This window comes from Elgaria multicarinata, chromosome 16 (genome assembly GCF_023053635.1).
Source record: "Elgaria multicarinata webbii isolate HBS135686 ecotype San Diego chromosome 16, rElgMul1.1.pri, whole genome shotgun sequence".
NCBI lineage: Eukaryota > Metazoa > Chordata > Lepidosauria > Squamata > Anguidae > Elgaria > Elgaria multicarinata.
Window position 1 is genome coordinate 20,285,814 of NC_086186.1, and position 19,475 is coordinate 20,305,288.

Below are 19,475 nucleotides of genomic sequence, written 5' to 3' on the forward strand. Positions count from 1 at the left end.
TTTTCTTTAGAAGAGAAGAAGAAAGAGGAATCATAGAATCATAGAGTTGGAAGGGGCCTATAACGCCATCGAGTCCAACCCCCTGCTCAATGCAGGAATCCACCCTAAAGCATCCCTGACAGATGCTTGTCCAGCTGCCTCTTGAAGGCCTCTAGTGTGGGAGAGCCCACAACCTCCCTAGGTAACTGGTTCCATTGTCGTACTGCTCTAAGGAGGAGGAGGAGGAGTTATCAAAACTCAACACCAAGGAAACCAAATTGTGTGCAAAGATGGGCTGCATTCCGCAACCTGTATAAAATATGAGCTGCGTTCCACAATATGTGTAAATTAGGAGCTGCATTCTGCAGTCTGTATCATTTAGGAGCCACATTCCACAATCTCTATAAATTAGGAGCTGTATTCCTCAATCTGTATAAATTAGGAGCTGCATTCCACAATCTCTTTAAATTAGGAGCTGCATTCCACAATCTCTTTAAATTAGGAGCTGCATTCCACAATCTCTTTAAATTAGGAGCTGCATTCCTCAATCTCTTTAAATTAGGAGCTGTATTCCACAATCTGTATAAATTAGGAGCTGCATTCCACAATCTCTTTAAATTAGGAGCTGCATTCCACAATCTGTATAAATTAGGAGCTGTATTCCACAATCTCTTTAAATTAGGAGCTGTATTCCTCAATCTGTATAAATTAGGAGCTGCATTCCTCAATCTCTTTAAATTAGGAGCTGCATTCCACAATCTCTTTAAATTAGGAGCTGCATTCCACAATCTCTTTAAATTAGGAGCTGCATTCCACAATCTCTTTAAATTAGGAGCTGTATTCCTCAATCTGTATAAATTAGGAGCTGCATTCCACAATCTCTTTAAATTAGGAGCTGTATTCCTCAATCTGTATAAATTAGGAGCTGTATTCCTCAATCTGTATAAATTAGGAGCTGCATTCCACAATCTCTTTAAATTAGGAGCTGTATTCCTTAATCTGTATAAATTAGGAGCTGCATTCCACAATCTGTATAAATTAGGAGCTGCATTCCACAATCTCTTTAAATTAGGAGCTGCATTCCACAATCTGTATAAATTAGGAGCTCTATTCCTCAATCTGTATAAATTAGGAGCTGTATTCCTCAATCTGTATAAATTAGGAGCTGCATTCCACAATCTCTTTAAATTAGGAGCTGTATTCCTCAATCTGTATAAATTAGGAGCTGCATTCCACAATCTCGTTAAATTAGGAACTGCATTCCTCAATCTGTATAAATTAGGAGCTGCATTCCTCAATCTCATTAAATTAGGAATGACATTCCTCAATCTCTTTAAATTAGGAGCTGCATTCCTCAATCTGTATAAATTAGGAGCTGTATTCCTCAATCTGTATAAATTAGGAGCTGCATTCCACAATCTCTTTAAATTAGGAGCTGTATTCCTCAATCTGTATAAATTAGGAGCTGTATTCCTCAATCTGTATAAATTAGGAGCTGCATTCCACAATCTGTATAAATTAGGAGCTGCATTCCACAAACTCTTTAAATTAGGAGCTGCATTCCACAATCTGTATAAATTAGGAGCTGTATTCCTCAATCTCTTTAAATTAGGAGCTGCATTCCACAATCTCTTTAAATTAGGAGCTGTATTCCTCAATCTGTATAAATTAGGAGCTGCATTCCACAATCTCTTTAAATTAGGAGCTGCATTCCACAATCTCTTTAAATTAGGAGCTGTATTCCTCAATCTGTATAAATTAGGAGCTGTATTCCTCAATCTGTATAAATTAGGAGCTGCATTCCTCAATCTGTATAAATTAGGAGCTGCATTCCACAATCTGTATAAATTAGGAGCTGCATTCCACAAACTCTTTAAATTAGGAGCTGCATTCCACAATCTGTATAAATTAGGAGCTGTATTCCTCAATCTCTTTAAATTAGGAGCTGCATTCCACAATCTCTTTAAATTAGGAGCTGTATTCCTCAATCTGTATAAATTAGGAGCTGCATTCCACAATCTCTTTAAATTAGGAGCTGTATTCCTCAATCTGTATAAATTAGGAGCTGCATTCCTCAATCTGTATAAATTAGGAGCTGCATTCCTCAATCTCATTAAATTAGGAATGACATTCCTCAGTCTCTTTAAATTAGGAATGACATTCCTCAATCTCTTTAAATTAGGTGCTGCATTCCTCAATCTGTATAAATTAGGAGCTGCATTCCTCAATCTGTATAAATTAGGAGCTGCATTCCTCAATCTGGATAAATTGCGAGCAACATTTTGCATTCTCTCTGAATTTGGAGTTGTATTCCACAATCTGTATAAAGTACAAACTGCATTCAGCAATCTGTATGACTTAAGTAAATTGTAGACTTGCATGTATCAGGCTGCAATTCTATGCCCGTGTACCAGCAGTAAGCCCCATTGGACTGTGTGGGCCATGTGTGTCTAAAGCTTGCAATGCTATAGAAAGAGGCCAGGAATTATGCAGGCCAGCCCAGCTACCCCACACCTCAATACATTCTGGTCAACAAACATACATGCAAACACACACCAATAGCGATGGACAAGCTCCCCATTGTTCAGTTCAGAACTGAGCTTGGCAAACCGAGTCCCCCTCTCACCTAAACTGGAAAATAGCCTTCCCTCCCCCCTGACCCCAATTCCAACATTTAGACACATAAGCGCACACACACACACCATTTTTCAGATGACATCACTCTGAATGTGACAGAGCATGAACAACTCTCCTCTTGGGATGCTGCTATGAAACTGGAGAAGGTTTGATTCTGGAAATCTGATCTGGAAAGGCTGCAGCAGACCAACTCGCCCTGCCAATGTATCCTCTGTATTTTGTTATTATTATTATTGGTGAGATATGTCAATTGTGGGTGCAGTTACTGTATCTTGGGAAAATTACGGCCGTAATTAAGGTATTTTATGCCACGTGCAGCCGTAAAGTGCTTCATTGTACGTAAATTGCAACTGCAAGTTACATATAATGAAGAACCATATGGTTGCAAATGGCATAAAAAATGCTAATTATGACTTAAATTTACATAAAACAAAGCATTTTACAACCATAAATGTTATAAAATATGCTAATTACGGCCATCATTTGCCCAAGTTACACTTACGAGTTTTCACAGTCTAATTGTGTCTTACGGGTTTTCAGAGTCTAATTTGACCATTTATGCCTGCAAGTTTGTGCAAATCACACTACTTTCGTCCACGATTTTGCGCAAATCGTGATTTTCATAAAGTGTGATACCTGTGATTTTGTGCAAATGGTGTCTCACACATATAGAAATAAAAGTGGAAAAGCTCCTGAGTTTCTGGAACTGATGGCCCACTTGGCTCACAAATGTGCAACGAGGCGGGGGCAACAGAGGGCTCCATCGAACCAAAAGTGAACAGGATTTCCCCACAATGGCCATCCCTAGTGAAAACTCCTAGTGAAAACTCAAGATTGAAGCTGTGCTCCATCCTCTTATCCCTTCCTGACATTACTGTGTTTCTGATACAGGATTTCTTGTCAATTGTGCATTAGCAAGCAAAGGGTGGTTTGTGGTTTATCGTTTTGATGCAACAAAGGGAACATATGAGGCTAAAACCAGGAAAAAAACAACACGTTTCTCTCTGTAGACCTCTGTGTAGAGAAGAACCTGTTTCCTGTCTCCCATTGTGCTTTGGCCCAAATTGTAATAACAAGCTCATGCTATTTTTGATTCTGTATTTGCGTGGAAAGCTCAGGGTCTCTCTGTGTACTTCTCTCTCCCCCCCCCTTTCCTCTTTTGGAATCCAATTTTTCTCTTGACATTTCTGCTTAATGTAGCAAAACATGACCTTTGCAAAAGGACTCTTCCAGCGAGATGAGTATTCCTTTATTTATTTATTTTTCTGACTTGGAGTTGCTCTTCTTTTGTCTTTCTCTCTTCTGCTTTCTCTCTCCCACGTCCTATTCTTTTTACTACCTAGAGGAGGATGTAGAAAATCCACACTCAGTTTTCCCCCTCCCTTGCAGCAATCAGATGCTTCTTGGACCAATTTCTCCCCCAATTAGGCAGGCCTCTTCTCTTGGAAGATGGATGAACTTTGCATGAAGGGTAGTTTTAGTTCCCCATTACTGCCATAACCATTGTCCATGCTACTTTAAAGGGTAACATAAAAGGAAAGAAATCAGCCAAGACAAAAACCAAACAAACAAATAGCAGCTAACAACAGCAATGACACCCCGAACCACCCTGACATGCAGTGTTTCCAGAGAAAGGGCTCCAAGCACGACCAGTCAAAAGGCATTACATAGCTTTTTCTTCTTTCCTTCATTAGCCTTCCTTTTGGGGCAGACCCAACACACACACATACACGCAAAAGCAGAAGCAGTAGGGGTTTGAACTTGTTACCCTGGTACAAAGCAGTAGGGAATTGAACTGTGGATTATTTATTTATTTATTGCATTTGTATGCCGCCCCATAGCCGAAGCTCTATGGGCGGTTCACAGAAGATAAAGCAATTAAAAACAATATACAAAAATTTAAAAGCCACAAAAACATGCAAAATGCACATGCATTTAAAACTACTATAACAACTTTAGAAATGATGGGCCGAAAAATCAGACCCAGGCTCGTTACATATTGCTAAATGCCTGGGAGAAGAGAAAAGTCTTAACCTGGCGCCGAAAAGATGACAATGTCGGCGCCAGGCGGGCCTCGTCAGGGAGATCAAGCATCAGAGCTCCAGTATGCCTATGTAAACCAATTGTTGGGGAAGATGAGTGGGAGGGTGCTGTTGTACTCATATTCTGCTTGTGGGTTTCCCATCAACAGCTGATTGGCTACCATGTGAACAGAGCCCTGGACTAGATGGGCCTTGGGGCCTCATCCTCACCAAGCAGGGTGTCTCCAGCTTTTTATATACTGCTTTCATAGTCCAATATTCTGCTTGATGTAGATTTGGCCTTGGTCTGATCAAGCATGGCTCTTCCAGTGTTCTTAGGACTACTTATGCCCGCCTTTGTGGAAATATGCACACACACACACCCAATATGCATCCCTCAGACCTGATACCTGACCTCAAACAAGGATTTTCGTCCTGCCTAATTCATATACTTGCATCTGAGTCCATGTTTGGTTTGGAAGGTGCAAACTGGGTAAATCCTGATAAAACCAACCAAACAAACAAAGAGAAAGAAATTTCTCCTGCATCCCTAGTCAGAATGAACTTCAAGAATGAAATAGGAGAATGAACTCAATTTTTCACTGATCCCTGCATCCCTAAATAGGTAGCAGATGATGGGGGAATTCTGCGCCTAAAACCATGGAGTTAGGGTGACCAACTGTCAGGATTTTCCCGGATTTGTCCTGGTTTTTGTTCTTTCCATGGTGTCAGGGGGGATTTTCAATAATTTTCAATAATGTCCTGGAATGACACACCTTCCCCTTTAAGGCTGCCATTAGCATGGCAGGAGGGAATGACATGCTTTCTTGAGGCACATCATTCCCCCCCCCCCGAGCTCCAATTGAGGTCTTAAAGGGGAAAGTGGGTCATTCGTGGACATTATAGAAAAGGCCCCAATTGGAGTGGATGGTGGTGGTGCAGAATGAAATCCTTTCCCCTCCTCCACTCCAATCGGGTTCTTTAAGGTGGCGGGGGAATAACGTACTTTCTGCAGGACTCAGAAAGCTGCTTCCCCACACACACACTAGGTGTCCTCTTTTTTGGTTTCCCAAATATGGTCACCCTAATGGAGTGTTCCTGCCAGTTGGAGTAGTTTAGATGGACAAATAGTCCGACCTAGTAAAAAAAAAGTGCAGCTTCCTCTGTTCCTATACAACCCTCTGATGTTCTTTCCTTTTTTTACCAGCAGTGTTGAATTCAAGGATTAATTTCAATATTGGACAATCTTCCAAGGGCCCCATTCCAGTGGAGGTGGTGGTGGCAGTGGTGGTGGAGTGGCACCAGGCCTTGGGCCCAACAGCAGAAGTGCTGGGGCCAACCATAACAACATATGTTAACTTAAACCTCTTACTGCCAGTAACTAAAGCTTCAGGACAGGTGTTTCAACTATATAGAACGGTGAAATACAATACAAAAACTGGGAAACCACCAATCAGCAATCAGAGGAAAGGGGTGGGACCAGGGAAAGAAGATGTGGCCCTCTGAGTGAGCCACATTTGGTACATGATCTGAAGTTCAACACCCCTGCTTTCCACATACAGTTCTGTATTGGTATCCACTCCTTGGACGAGAGTGCATTTGCACTGTTTGCATTCTCTTTCATTCATTTTTTAAAAATACAGATATTCCTCTCTTTCTCTCTCTCTGCTCCTTAAATGGCTTTGAAAAAGGTTTAAAGGGTGGAGTGTCAGATGCCAGTTTGTAAATGTTTCCTGGAGAGAACAGATTTCACACACTTTTTTTTCCGGTTTTTCCCAGCCTGAGTAGTAGGGATTTCATGGAGGTTGTCTTGGGTTGCCATGGCAGCAGCCTCTCTCAGTGTGAATAATGCAAAGATACAGAAGGCAAATTTAGATCCTTTTTTAAAAAAAGAAAAAAAAAGAAAGAAAAAATCCTGTGTTTTAAAAAACCTAAAAACCTAATGTAGTCCCATAAGGCTGGCCTTTTCTAACACTTTCCCAGCATATCTATATCTCTGCAAACTACCCTAACCATTCTTAATTTAAACCGTGGTTATGAAATTTTGCTTATTTAAGCTGCAATCTTCTATCAGGACATAAAGAATTATTAATCCATTCTGGGTGTGTTTTGCAGTTTTTCAGGCATCAGATGAATTCCCACTCCCCACCGCCAATTCAGAAATATATATATATATATGCAGAAATGTCTGCCACAATTTACGTAACTTTCATTGGCATGTAACGTTTTGCAGGGGGTACATATGAAACACAGCTAGGAATGGGGGGGGATTAATTTCCATTCATTTTTGATGATAATTGACCAACATTGGAAAATGCATTCAGTATATGAGACAGAAAGAACTTGAGTTGAAGAGAAAATGGAATGTGGATTTGTCCATTCAGGCTCAGGGTTTTAAGTCCAGGTTTGAAACTTTGTGTATTCAGGCATATTTGTGCTGAATCCAGGAGGAGGCCTGGGTTGGCCCTGGGGTGGGGGGGCTAGACTTATGGGAATGCATCCTCCAGCACCCCCTCCCAATGCCAATCTAACCTTCTCCTGTGCTGGCGTGATCACACCGGCCCAGGAGAAGGCCTGGATTGGCCCGGAATTGGACTGGACAATACCCCCAACCAGTGCTAATCTAGCCTTCTCCTGGGCTGGTGTGATCGCACCAGCCCAGGAGAAGGTTAGATCGGCGCTGAGGGTCAGGGGGCTGGAAGATGCATTCCTGGAAGTCCGGGAACACCTCTTCCAGACCTCCCAGGGCCAATCCAGGCCTTCTTCTGGGCTGGTGTGATCACACCCACTGAAGAAAAGGCTAGATCAGGCCTGGGAGGGGGGTGGAAGACACGTTCACGGAAGTCCATGAATGCATCCTCCAGGCCTTTCCCCCAATAAATTGGGGCCCAGTCCTGGTTGTCCCAGAGATCCCCACTTTTTTCTGGAGGTCTCCGGGGTTTTCCAGGTCATCAGATCACCCTATAAGTCAATGCCAACCATGCTGGAATAGCTGAGCCAATGGTCTTACTCAATATCAGCCAGCTTCCTATGTTCCTATACCATACTGATGAATACCAATGGATCCTTCAATGTACGGGCAATAGATTTCCCCTTATTGAATCAGAATCACTACTGAGAGAGAACATATTTTACAATATGTCAATTTCTCATTTTATCCTTCTGTTTTGGGTTGTTCAGAGGGCAGGGGGAAGTTTTTTCCCAACCCGTTAATTCCCTTGTTTCTGCAGTCACTTTTGTTTTGCTTAGACTTATAGTATTTCTACTTGCACAGGGAAATTAAGAGCTTTGCAAAAGTTGAAATGCAGAGATTTTTTTTTTACTTAAAACTCTCTCTCTCTTTCTCCCCCAGAAACCTCTCTAGTAACCGGCTAACAACTTTGTCCTGGCTGCTCTTCAAGACGCTGAGACTTATTGAACTGTAAGTTTTAACTTTAACAATGAAGTTCAGTTTCACTTCTTGGGGAAGTTTTCCTTGACTAGTAATACAGCTGAGTCCATCGATGTTCAGTAACCCTACAATTGTTCGTAGTTTATCTTTTTCTGATATCTTAAAATTATTATTTTTATTTATTATTACGCTTATATCCTGCCTTTTTCCTCTTGCAAGATATCCAAGATGGCTTACATGCTCCTCCTCCTTTATATTTCATCTTCACAAGAACCCTGTGAGGTAGGTGAGGCTGACTTGTCCAAAGTGAGCTTCATGGCAGAGTTCGGACCAGAATATGAGTCTCCAGAGTCACAGTCCAGCCCTATTACTATTACACCACACTGGCACTATGTGGCTGCTGTGGAAAATGGCAGCCCTGCGTCAACCTCTCCTCCCTTTTTGTAATGTGTAGTAAAACCAGGCTGTGTCCTCTTGTTATCAAATGGTGCACTTCACTACCACCAGCAGCAGCTGCCAATGATGGAGGCTGGAGGGTTGGTGGATGGATTGAAAATACATAGTGGGATAATGCCAGGCTATGGGGTGAGATTTGCGTCACATTATGGAAGGAAGGAAAATTGTCATGGGATTTTCTATTTTCACCAGCAGTCCCATATTTATCAATACATGTAGTCCTCTCCTTAAATGTGAGGAACCCCCCGCCCTGGATGAAAACCTAGATGCACTCCCAAACCCAGTGTGTTGGGACAGATCAGGCTTGGTCAACACTGGCAGGTCCAGAGAATCCCCCCTCCCACCGGAGGCTGTATCTCTTCTCTACGGTGCAATCATAATCATAATCATAATCAATACATAATCATAATCAATACACCGGAGGCTGTATCTCTTCCCTATGGTGCAATAATAATCATAATCAATACAGCATGACTTGGCAAAGCCCACCATGTCTGTCTAGAAAAACCACCATGTGCTAGAAAAGAGAGAATAATAATAATAATAATAATAATAATAATAATAATAATAATAATAATAGCAGCAGCATGATTTGGCAAAGCCTGTCATGTCCATCTAGAAAAACCACCATGTAGCTATTAACAATCTGAGAAAGACATTCTGTTGATAAAGAAGATTTTTGCAGACATCTTCCTACAGCCCCCTGAAGAAGGTCTTGAAAAGATACAGGCCGAAACGCATCAGGCTCTTCAACCTACAAATAAAAAGTTCAGCATCCTGAGAATTTGCTTCTCCTTTTTTCCCACCTGATTTGGGTGTTTTTCTCCCCGTTTTTGATTTCCATCTAGAAAAACCAACATGAGCAAGAACAGAGGATAATAATAATAATAATAATAATAATAATAATAATAATAATAATAATAATAATAATAATATAATAGATGTCTGAACAGCTATGCAGCACCAAAGGTTTAATAAAGGGTCAAAATGGCCACTTCAATTGTGTGTGTTTTTGTTATTTACAATTTGCGGGGGGGGGGGGGGCAGTGAGCTCACTCATGGGGTCGATCTATGGAACAGTTCCCCGCCCAGTTGATACACCTGAGTCAAGTCATTTTTCTTTTGATGTGAATAAATATCTAATACAGGTAATACTAATCTCAACAGGTCATTTCATTCAAGGCATGCAGCTATTTGATTGAATCCGAGTTCATTGGTTTGAGAGGGACAAACAGGATATGGCTTGTTTCTGTGGTATGGATAGAGATGTGTGGAACCTTGTTGTTGTGTTTCAGTAGAGATTTCTGTCCTCCTTCCCCATGCTGTGAGCTGTCTACTGAAAATGCACAGAGTGCTTTGGGTGTCTATGGAGTTTTCAAGCAACTCTACATACACACACACACATACACACACATGCTGATTCCCTCTCCCCGCTTCCTTATATAATGGTTTGTGCCTGCAGGGACCATTCCTGGAAAATGTGAATCATCTAGTCTCTGTGCAAAGAGCAAGCAGTGAACACAACAGGCGCTGTCTCTGCTCCACACACCTCCCTTTCCTGCAGAGGTGAAACTCACCGTGAGCTCTGACATACCTTGTCAGTTTCACCTCCACAGTGAAGGGACATCTCTGGATTTGTTGCAGAGGTTGGGTGGAAAGCATTGGTTTCAGCACTGCAGCCCTTTGCACTGGTATCTCTGAGCTGGCTTGTGCACCATTTATCTCATCCAGCCGCCAGCATATGTTTTCTTCTTCTTCTTCTAGCAGAAATTAAATTGGATAGAATCTGACGTAAGGAGGGGTCGTGATACTTGTCCATTACAGCAGAACAGCGGTATCTAAATTGGAGATGAAACCTAGCAGGTTATTGCAGTATCCCCACTATTATTTGGTAGGTTGGGGTGTTGGAAATAAAAGCTTTATTGAAGGGCCATTGATTCCTCAGAACAGGTTTGGAGCTTGGGAATAAGTGCCAGGCCAAACTGTGCCAGCAGGCGCCTCCTACACAACTTCCCTACTGAGTGTTAAAAAGAAGTACTACCCAGGACCAGCTGGGGATGTCAGAGGAATTCATCCAGTCATTGGGCCTGCCAAGCTTTAGGCAGCTTGCATTCCCACCCACCCCCATCCCCCGGGACTCCCGGCTTGTTTATCCATGGGGTGGGTCAACTCGACTACTGTGAATTGGGCCAGGTTGTGGGGTTCTGCCACTGGCAAACCCCTTGCATTCTCCTACCGATGTTGCTGGCCAAAGCAAGGAGAGCATAAGGGGTTGTGTGTGGTTGCAGGATGAGAGTCAAGGGGTGTGTGTACTGTGGTGCTTCCTTTCCAGCCCCACCCAGCAGAAGGAGGCACAGCTGCCCAGTAGCAGGATGGGAGGAACCAGTGCTGGATTTGTCCAGCACCTGTCGCTGTGTGCCTGCCTCTCTGCTCCTTGCTGGGGTGCCAGCAGGGTCAAAGGAGATATGTGCACAGTGAATGGTGCTGGGCTTGCCCGCCACGTCTTGTTGCCATTGCTACTGCCTCCGCTATTGTCCGCTGGCTGCTCTGCGCAACTCTCTGGAGCGAGAGAGATGCACAGAGTTGCCAGCAACGGGGGCAACATTGGTGGTGGAGGTGGCAATGGGAGGTGGTGGGCAAGTCCAGCGCCTGTTCTTGCCCATCACCTGCCATGGTGCATGAGCCTTCCTTCTTCCTGCTGGTGCCCTAGCGGCGGGAGTGGAGACTTGCACACAAAGACAGGAAAGTTCAGGAAATCGGCTCACGAATGCAAGCTGAGTCAGGGGCTCCTGGGAAATCCATTGAGTCCCAAGAGAGATGGATTTCCCAGAGCTGAATGCACACATGAATGTACAAGTAACAACCCATCTGTTGGTGACACTTCTTTGTAATGTGCAAATGCTTTGTGATTTGAGCAGACATTGTGTGCACATTCAAGCCTACTGTAGCAGTTAAAAGTGGTGTGTGTGTGTGTGTGTGTGTGTGTGTGTGTGTGTGTGTGCGCGCGTGTTTAATGAATGCTGAATCCAATTAACCTTTGGTCATCCCAGTAGGTTATAGAAATCAATAAAAAAAATGGCAATGCATCAGTTGTATTTTAAACAAGACCATTCTTGTTGGCTGTTCACTCAATTGCCACCTACCAAAATAAATAAATAAATATTGACACATTACTTGCCTGTCTCCCACAAATTGAACCACTCTACAACAGTAATGTTTGTCTTGGTTGGACTGCAGGAATTCACATTAGATAGTGCTGTGAATTTCCAGGGCAATCGTGTACACAATAGGTCTGCCAGCCATCTCCCTCACCCCACCTCCCAAAGATGTCTAGATATTGCAGTATAGAAGGCAGTGAGAACTGTCTTCCACAGGGAGGCACATCGCTCTAGCTGTTGTTTTACTGGGACCTTGAAGAGTATTGATCTCCCAAATGTCGGGAGGGCATTGCTTGGAACCTCAGTGTATCAGGTACCAAATCCCTGTCTTTGCTCACCATCATGGGATGCAAACAGGTGTGGCTGTGGTTGTGATGCAGACCAGGAGAAGCAGAGACTTGCTGGCCGCTCTCCTCTGCAGCAACACAAGTTCTTTCCCTACCGCTGCGTGTGCGACCAGCTCGCGTCTCCCTTGAGGCCTTGCAGGTCTGCAGCCTCTTGAATTATAGATAAAGCATTCAGCGCCACATGAGAAGAATAAGTGGACATGAAATCAATGCAGTGCTACCCTGGTGACCTGTTTTGTGGAGTTTTAGAAATAGTTGTGCGTCGGAAATAAAAGCATATATGTTATGTAGGATTCATCCCAGAGGATCATGGGAATATCCCATTCATCCTCACCTGTGATCAATAGAGCTGTAAGTGAGAAGTGACTTATGGATGAATAAAGACCAGTCCCTCAAGTGGAAGTCAGTGTGTTATCAGCAGTGTAACTTCAGCATATATATATATATATATATATATATATATATATATATATATATATACACACACACACACACACACACACACACACACACACACAGTCAAGTCATTAAATGAAAAAAGGAAGACTGATAGTAATATGGCAGAAAGAAAACAACGCCCGTACTCTGGGGAGAGTGCTAAAGTTGGAATTGATCATTTGTGCTAATGGCAGCTCGACTTTTTTCATGCCCTGGCTTCAGCTAATAGTTTGAAGGAGGCAAGTGGATTGCAGCCTTGGATTTCTCTGCCACTCAAGGTTAGACCTGAGGTGGATCCATAGAGAAGGCCCATAGTTCAGTGGTAGGGCGCTTGTGGCTAAGCACAGACTCTCTGGTTCAATCTCCATCTAAAGCATCTGGGATGACAAGGCAGGGGAATAGTTCCCCTTGGAGAGCTGCTGCACTTCAGAGCAGGGCTGGCTCTACTATAAGGAAGGGTGAAGCAACCACGTCAGGCAGCAGGTGCTGGAAGGGGCAGCAGCAGTTCCCTTCCCAGTCCACCTCTGTTGATGAACATAGCGAATGGGCACTAGCTTTCTGCCCTCAGATTGGTGGTGGACACTGTCCCACTGCCAAAATAAAATTTGACTCCTGTTCCAGTTTGGTTCTGTAATTGGAATGGGGAAGGGTGCCATCTTGTCCTTTGCCTCAGGCAGCAAAGCATCTTGGGGCAGCACTGGTGACATTGCAAGGTGTTATGCATAGAGCTGCCCTTGATGACAGTTCCAATGCTTCAGCTGGTATGTAGTGTTCAGCCAGCTTCCCAATGAGGATTAGAGTGTGGGACATGCTTTCAACTCAAGTTGATTTCAGGATATAAAGTCCTAAACAGCTTGTGCCCCAAAATGTAAGCCAGATTTCTCCCCCTCCTTCCCTGTATCTATAATGATTTGCTGCTGTTTAATATGCTTAGATCTTGCTGCTTAGATTGATCTCTGCTTCATTCTCTATAATGGAAAGCCAACATGGTGGTGCTTTCCATTACCTCCACAAGCTAATAGGGGATATGAAAAGCCCCCTGTTGGAACAAACCAAAACTCCATCAAGTGGGGGATGTACGGATTTTGTTAAATCCATTCCATTTATACTTCATGGGTTGTCAGGCATCGTTTGTCCTATCATCTGCTCATTGACAGAAGCCAGATTATTATTATTATTATTATCATCATCATCATCATCATCATCATCCAACTTGCGGTAATGCAGATTAGCATTAATTAAAATCCATGCACCCCCCAAAAGTGAAAAACCAGTCCACAGAATCTGCTCTACTCAAATAAATGAATAAATAAAAGCTGATACACTGCAAAGTCTTTAGGTTCAATTCAAAGACATCTGAACTCATTTGAATTGGTTTCAGATTTCTCCAACATCTGTGAAATCTAGTTCAGTGTCCACTTTAGGGATGGACATTCCTGTCCATTTCAGTTTGTCTCAGATTCTTATATTGCCATTCCTTAATTCACTTTCTCCCGAACGTTGAGATTTCTGTTTTTAGAGTTTGCATGAAAATCCTCATCTTTTTTATGTATATTGCTCATAATGCATGCATTTTGTAGGCAATTTTGCCTGATATACACAGAAATTTACCAGCAATTTTACCCAATATAAGGCATTGTCAACATTGCTGTCACCAATATATGCATGTTCATACGTATATTTTTGATTGTAGACCTCTGTTACACAATTTGGAGAAGTCCACATTTTCAAGGCTGACTGAGCTTTGGTTCACACATTGAATCACATTCAACCCAAGGGCCAAATTCCCTTTTGGAAAATCTCTTGGGAGTTGCATCACAGTGTTAGTGGTGGTTGGCTTCAGGAGGCATAGTACCAGAATTACCAAAAATGCCACCATATTTTTAGCTTAAAGCTCTTTCTGCCTGTAATTAAGCCTTAGGAAAGTCATGTAAACTTTCCTCAAACAAAAGCCAGAAAACCACCTAATGATTCATGGGGGGGGGGGGGGAAGAGGAGTGGCCTTCTGGGGAACTTCAGAGGGCCAATTGGGACTACAAGTGGACCAGATTTGGGATCGGTGCCCCTGACATATAGATTCAAAAATAGATTCAAAACATGGGATCCAAATAAATCTCTCCCCCATTCCCAACTTGATTTCCCACTGTGGCCAACCAGAAGCTTCTAGGATGTTCATCAGGAGACCATGAAAGCAATAGCATCCCTGACGTGTCATTCCTCTTCATCAGGTATCTTCCGAGTTATACTGCCTCTTCACATGGAGATTCCATTTAGCCATCAAGGGTGATACATACTGAGAGAAGTAATCTCCTTCATGAATGGTTCTCATGTCCTTTTAAAGTGATGTCAGCCATGGCCCCTTTCTATGTCTTATGGCTGTGGTTTTCAAAAGTCAATCATGCATTGCATGAAGAACTATCTCTCTATCATCCATTCATCTATCTATCATCTATCTCATCCATCCAATCATCTCTCTCTCTCTCTCTCTCTCTATCAATTCATCTCTCTATCATCCATCTATCTATCATCTTATTACCTGTCTGTCATCTCTCTGTCTTTCTATCATACTTTAATACTTGATATGATAAAATCTCTAAGCTGTTATCACTAAAATGCATTACTAACACAATATTAAAACAAAACAAAACACCAATATACAAACAGTATGACATAAAGAACATCCCAGCAAAGACAACAATAAAATAGGACAGTGTCAGTTTCCCCGACAGGTCAGATTAATCCTGTATGTTTTCAAGAGGCCACGGCTTCTGCCTCTTGAACGATATGTGGGAGAGTGCTCAAGAGGGTGGGTGCCACTACTAAGAAGGCCAGCGTATGTGCTATCACCTGGTGACATTCTGTTGGTCGTGCATTGAGCAATACTGCTTCCTTTGAAGGTCTCAGAGATCAACTCACAGTGTATAAAGAGGAAGGCAGTCAGTTTGGTATCCTCCTGCTTGTTAATTTACTATTAACTGATTTTTGAGTTACAGTGTCATGTGATGAAAGGCTGGTTCCAGGGTTGAAGGGGCCTGCACCAAAGTGTAATCTGGTCACCCCTCCCAGTGGTGTCCCCTCCCTCTGTTGAGCCCCCCTTTTTAAAAACAGAGAAACATGTATCTTTTAAAAACAAAATGGTGCTCGGGCACTGAGCGGCTTTCAGCCATCGTCTTTGCTTTGTCTTCATTGCCAAGAAAGTAGAGTAATTCTGGAGCTTTGTGGGGTGCAAAAGATGGCAGTCACTACAAGCACATGACGGACACCATGCATTATTTTTATTTCATTTCTTTTTTTAGCCATCTTTTCCTCCCCACAGTGCTCTGGAATGACTCAACTCCTGGGGCACTGGGGCAAAGCCAAGATGGTGGCTGGAAGCAACTCAGCACTGGAGTACCCCCAACTTTTTTAAAGGTACTTAATTGTTTGTAAAGCGGGTGTCAAGGATGTGCTCTCCCAGAGTATTTGGGGCCAGGCACCAGGTGTGATGGGATGAGTGGGGGGCGGGGAGAGAGGCCCAAATAGTGGTCACCTTCTCCACAGCTTCTGAAAACAGCCAAGCTGTAGCGTTATGCCCTTGATGAAACTTCCAACCATCCTTAAAAAGTAGCCCTACATTAAGTGGGTTTCTTCGATGGTGTTTTTCCCGCCTTATTCCTCTTGGCTTCTCTGATTTCTCTTTGTTTTCCCTCCCCTCCCTTCATCTTGGGAATCGTGTTGGAACTACAGGTTAGGTTGGCAGCATTTTCAGCTTGACTGTACAAATTGAAATGCCGTCTGAATGTACTTGCCCTTTACAGGAATAAGCTGTGCTAAATAAGTCTCCTGAGAAGGAAATTTTCAGCTCAGATTTGGCTACAGCTCAGTAATGGCTCTTAAGCAGATGGACACATACAAGAAAAATTAACTTCCACAGGGTGCTAAGAATGGGGGGGGGGAATGGTTGGCTCCTACTTGGAAATACTTTCTAAGATGTACCTTTTGTAGATAGCACACTGTCTGATCAGTCTGACATTAATGCTGTGTCTAAGGATGGGCAAACTCATCTATGGTAGGGATGTCAGTCACTGGCAAATCCAGTTCTTTTTTGGTCCGACAGAGTTCTGTGGCAAGTACATCTCACTTTGCAGCTGTGGGCTTTTCCCTGAACTCGGTGAAGTTTTTTGCACATTTTCCTTTTGCATGATGGTGGTGGAGAGGTCCTACAATGTGAGCAAATTTCTGAGCATGTTGTGCAAATAAAACTGAACATGGACAAATCAAAGCAACAGCAGAAGCGGGGACCTAAGAAGTAGGGATGTGCTCCGCTTATAATCGGACCGGTGAATTAGAAGCAGAGCGGGGTGCTTCACCTCCCCTTAAGGCAGAGGCGAAGAGGATTGGGGGGCCGGCGGAGTGTGGCGAAGAGGATCGAGGTGAAGGCGGATCCTTCGCCTCAATCCGGAGCTCCGCCGGAAAGGTAAGTGGAGTTTACCGGGCCCTGCCACTGTCGCTGTCGCCCATGCGGCGACAGCAGCAGGCCCGGTAACACTCCCCCGCCCTCCTCTCTCTTACCTGCCTCTGTCCGCGGTCCGTCGGCTTCTTCAATTGAGCCCGCGGTTCAACCAGGAAGTCTAGGCCGCTCAATTGAAGAAGCGGACGGAGGCAGGTAAGGCCCCCCTCCCCCTTGGTCCCTTACCAGGCTCTGCCGCCGTCGCCGCACGGGCAGCGATGGTGGCAGGGCCCGGTAAACCTCCCGCACTCCTCTCCTGGCCTTACCTGGCGCCACTCCCCTCCACTGCGGAGCTCCGATTCAGAGCCGGAGCTCCGCGGCGAAGAGGAGTGGAGTATGGGCGGAGCGGGCTGATCCGAAATTTTTGGATCGGCCCACGGGGCGGAGCGGGGGGTCCGTGCACACCCCTACTAAGAAGTATCAGCAGTGTCATCCATGTTAAGGGAGATTAGATGAAGGGGGTGTTTCTAAAAGAATTGAACAAGAACTTGGCAAGGCAACTTGTGCACTCTGAAAGAGGAGGAAAAGAGTTGGGAAATTAAGGATTCAGGTGTCCAGTGGTGAGACATGTTTTGAAAGAGAAGGAAAATATGAACATCATCATTCTTTCGAAGGGGCAAGAAGAGAGGGGGATAGCAGAAGCAGCTGAAGGGGGAGAGGCTATATTTGTGGATTCCACACAGCCTGGGGAGGCCAGTCTGCAGTGGATCCTGCAGATACTTAGAAAACTGAACTCATTTTAGTCCATCTCCACTTTCTCCTGCATTGCTAGTCAGTTTCAGTTTAGTCTATGGAAGAAATTTACGCAAATTAGGAAACTTGCACCAATTTAGAGACACCTGCAGAAACTTGTGGAAACTTGCACAAATCTTCCCTTTCGACCGCTGCTCCATTTCCACAAGTTTTCCGATCGCACGGAGCGAGCAGCGACCACAAACTCAAGCAGGAATTGGGCACCAGAGAAGCGGTGAGATGACATGGAAAGAATCCTGGCGATCTTGAATTGCATTCGTTTGCCCATCCTTGTGTTCTTAGATCTCATTGTGAATGGTCCTCAAGGCAATACTGTAACCGCAGGGAAGAGGGGCAGACATCTGTGGTGTGCTAGGAACACTGCAAAGAAAAACTGCAAATATGGAGAAACCAGTATCCAGATTTTCTTTTTTAAAAAAAGACACTCAGCCTCAGCCAAGTCCCTTAAATAGCAGAGCGGCAGTACACTGGTGGTGTGTGGCATGTCCAGTAAAATCCCGGTAGTTAATTTGCACAAAAGTTCCCCTGGGTACTGCGATTAGGACACATTACATCACTGACGCTGCTGGGGCAAGCCATTGGTAAAGTCTGCCCTCGAGGCACACTGCTCTTATATTATTCATGGGGGAGACTCATGCATTAAGAATGACCTGGAGAAGGCTGTTCTTTATTACTTACAGTTCTGCCCCTGAAGTGCTGCCTTGGCGGCCCGATTTCAGGGAAATGTGTTTGCACCGATTCAGATTTCCTCATTGGAAGCATCCTTGCCATGAAGCCTGGGCAATCCCGTGCAAGCAGGGAGATGAGGGCTGCGGTTAGGGGCATATGGAATTTCATTTTTGCTCACGAAATGTACTGGCATGCCCTGTTCGAAACCCCAAATGCAATCACTAGCACATGTTTGCTAAAAACGTTTGCAAATTGCCAAATGTGTGTGTGTGTGTGTGTGCGTGTTTGATTTCTGCAACTTTTCCCAGCTCAATTTTGTGCAAGTTTCCTAATTTGCACAAATTTCACCTGCCGAGTAAAAGCCCCACTTCAAGACTTTGGAGGAAAGTTGCACAAATTTTGTGTTCAGTCGCTGTTCAGTTTTCCCCACTTCACAGAACAAGCAGCAATCGCAAAGGTGAACAGGAATCAGGTGTGAGGCAACCATCGAGACAACATTCAGAGAATCCTAGCTATCTCAAACATTGCTTGTTTGCCCATCCCTAGCTGCAGCTTTGCATGAACTCTGCTCGTCAAGACCCCTCTGCAGGAATCCTCTTCAAATGATGATCTGGAATATTCAGAACCAAATTTATTTATTTATTTATTTATTACATTTCTATACCGCACAATAGCCGGAGCTCTCTGGGCGGTTCACAAATCTCCCTAAGAACAACATACTTTAGGTGATCCTGGGGCGGTCTTGGGCCTTCAGGAGAGAGGACTTCATATTTTGTCTGTGGAAGGTGGGAATCTCTGATTCTGATACAGGTGGAGATGCTGAGCCACCACCCTGCCCTCAAGAACACCAATACCAGTCTCAGACTATGGCCAGCTGAAGGTTCCCACTTGCAGAAAAGACCCTCCTCATAAGCAGAACATTTGCCTGAGGGCTTGTAATGCACTGCAGCTGAGCCCTAGGTGGGGCTTAGGAAGTTCTATCAATATAAGCAAGCCTTCAGTATATGCCTACCCATTGCTGGAAGCAAAGCCTTCTAGTAGTTCCCTTGCACCTCTGATCTTGCTCTGTGATTGAACCTTGGTATTGCTGACCTTAGGCTCCTGTTTGATTTTGCTTCTTGGGCTGTGCACTGTATC

At 43.9% G+C, this 19,475-nt stretch overlaps 1 protein-coding gene across 1 annotated transcript in view; it reads left to right on the forward strand.

Moving 5' to 3' along the window:
• NTRK3 (neurotrophic receptor tyrosine kinase 3) overlaps positions 1-19,475 on the forward strand; it is a 464,240-nt gene that overhangs the window by 146,139 nt on the left and 298,626 nt on the right. The window contains exon 4 of the mRNA XM_063142789.1: positions 7,990-8,058. Coding sequence (XP_062998859.1) covers positions 7,990-8,058 — 69 coding nt within the window. The remainder of the gene's footprint in view (positions 1-7,989; positions 8,059-19,475) is intronic.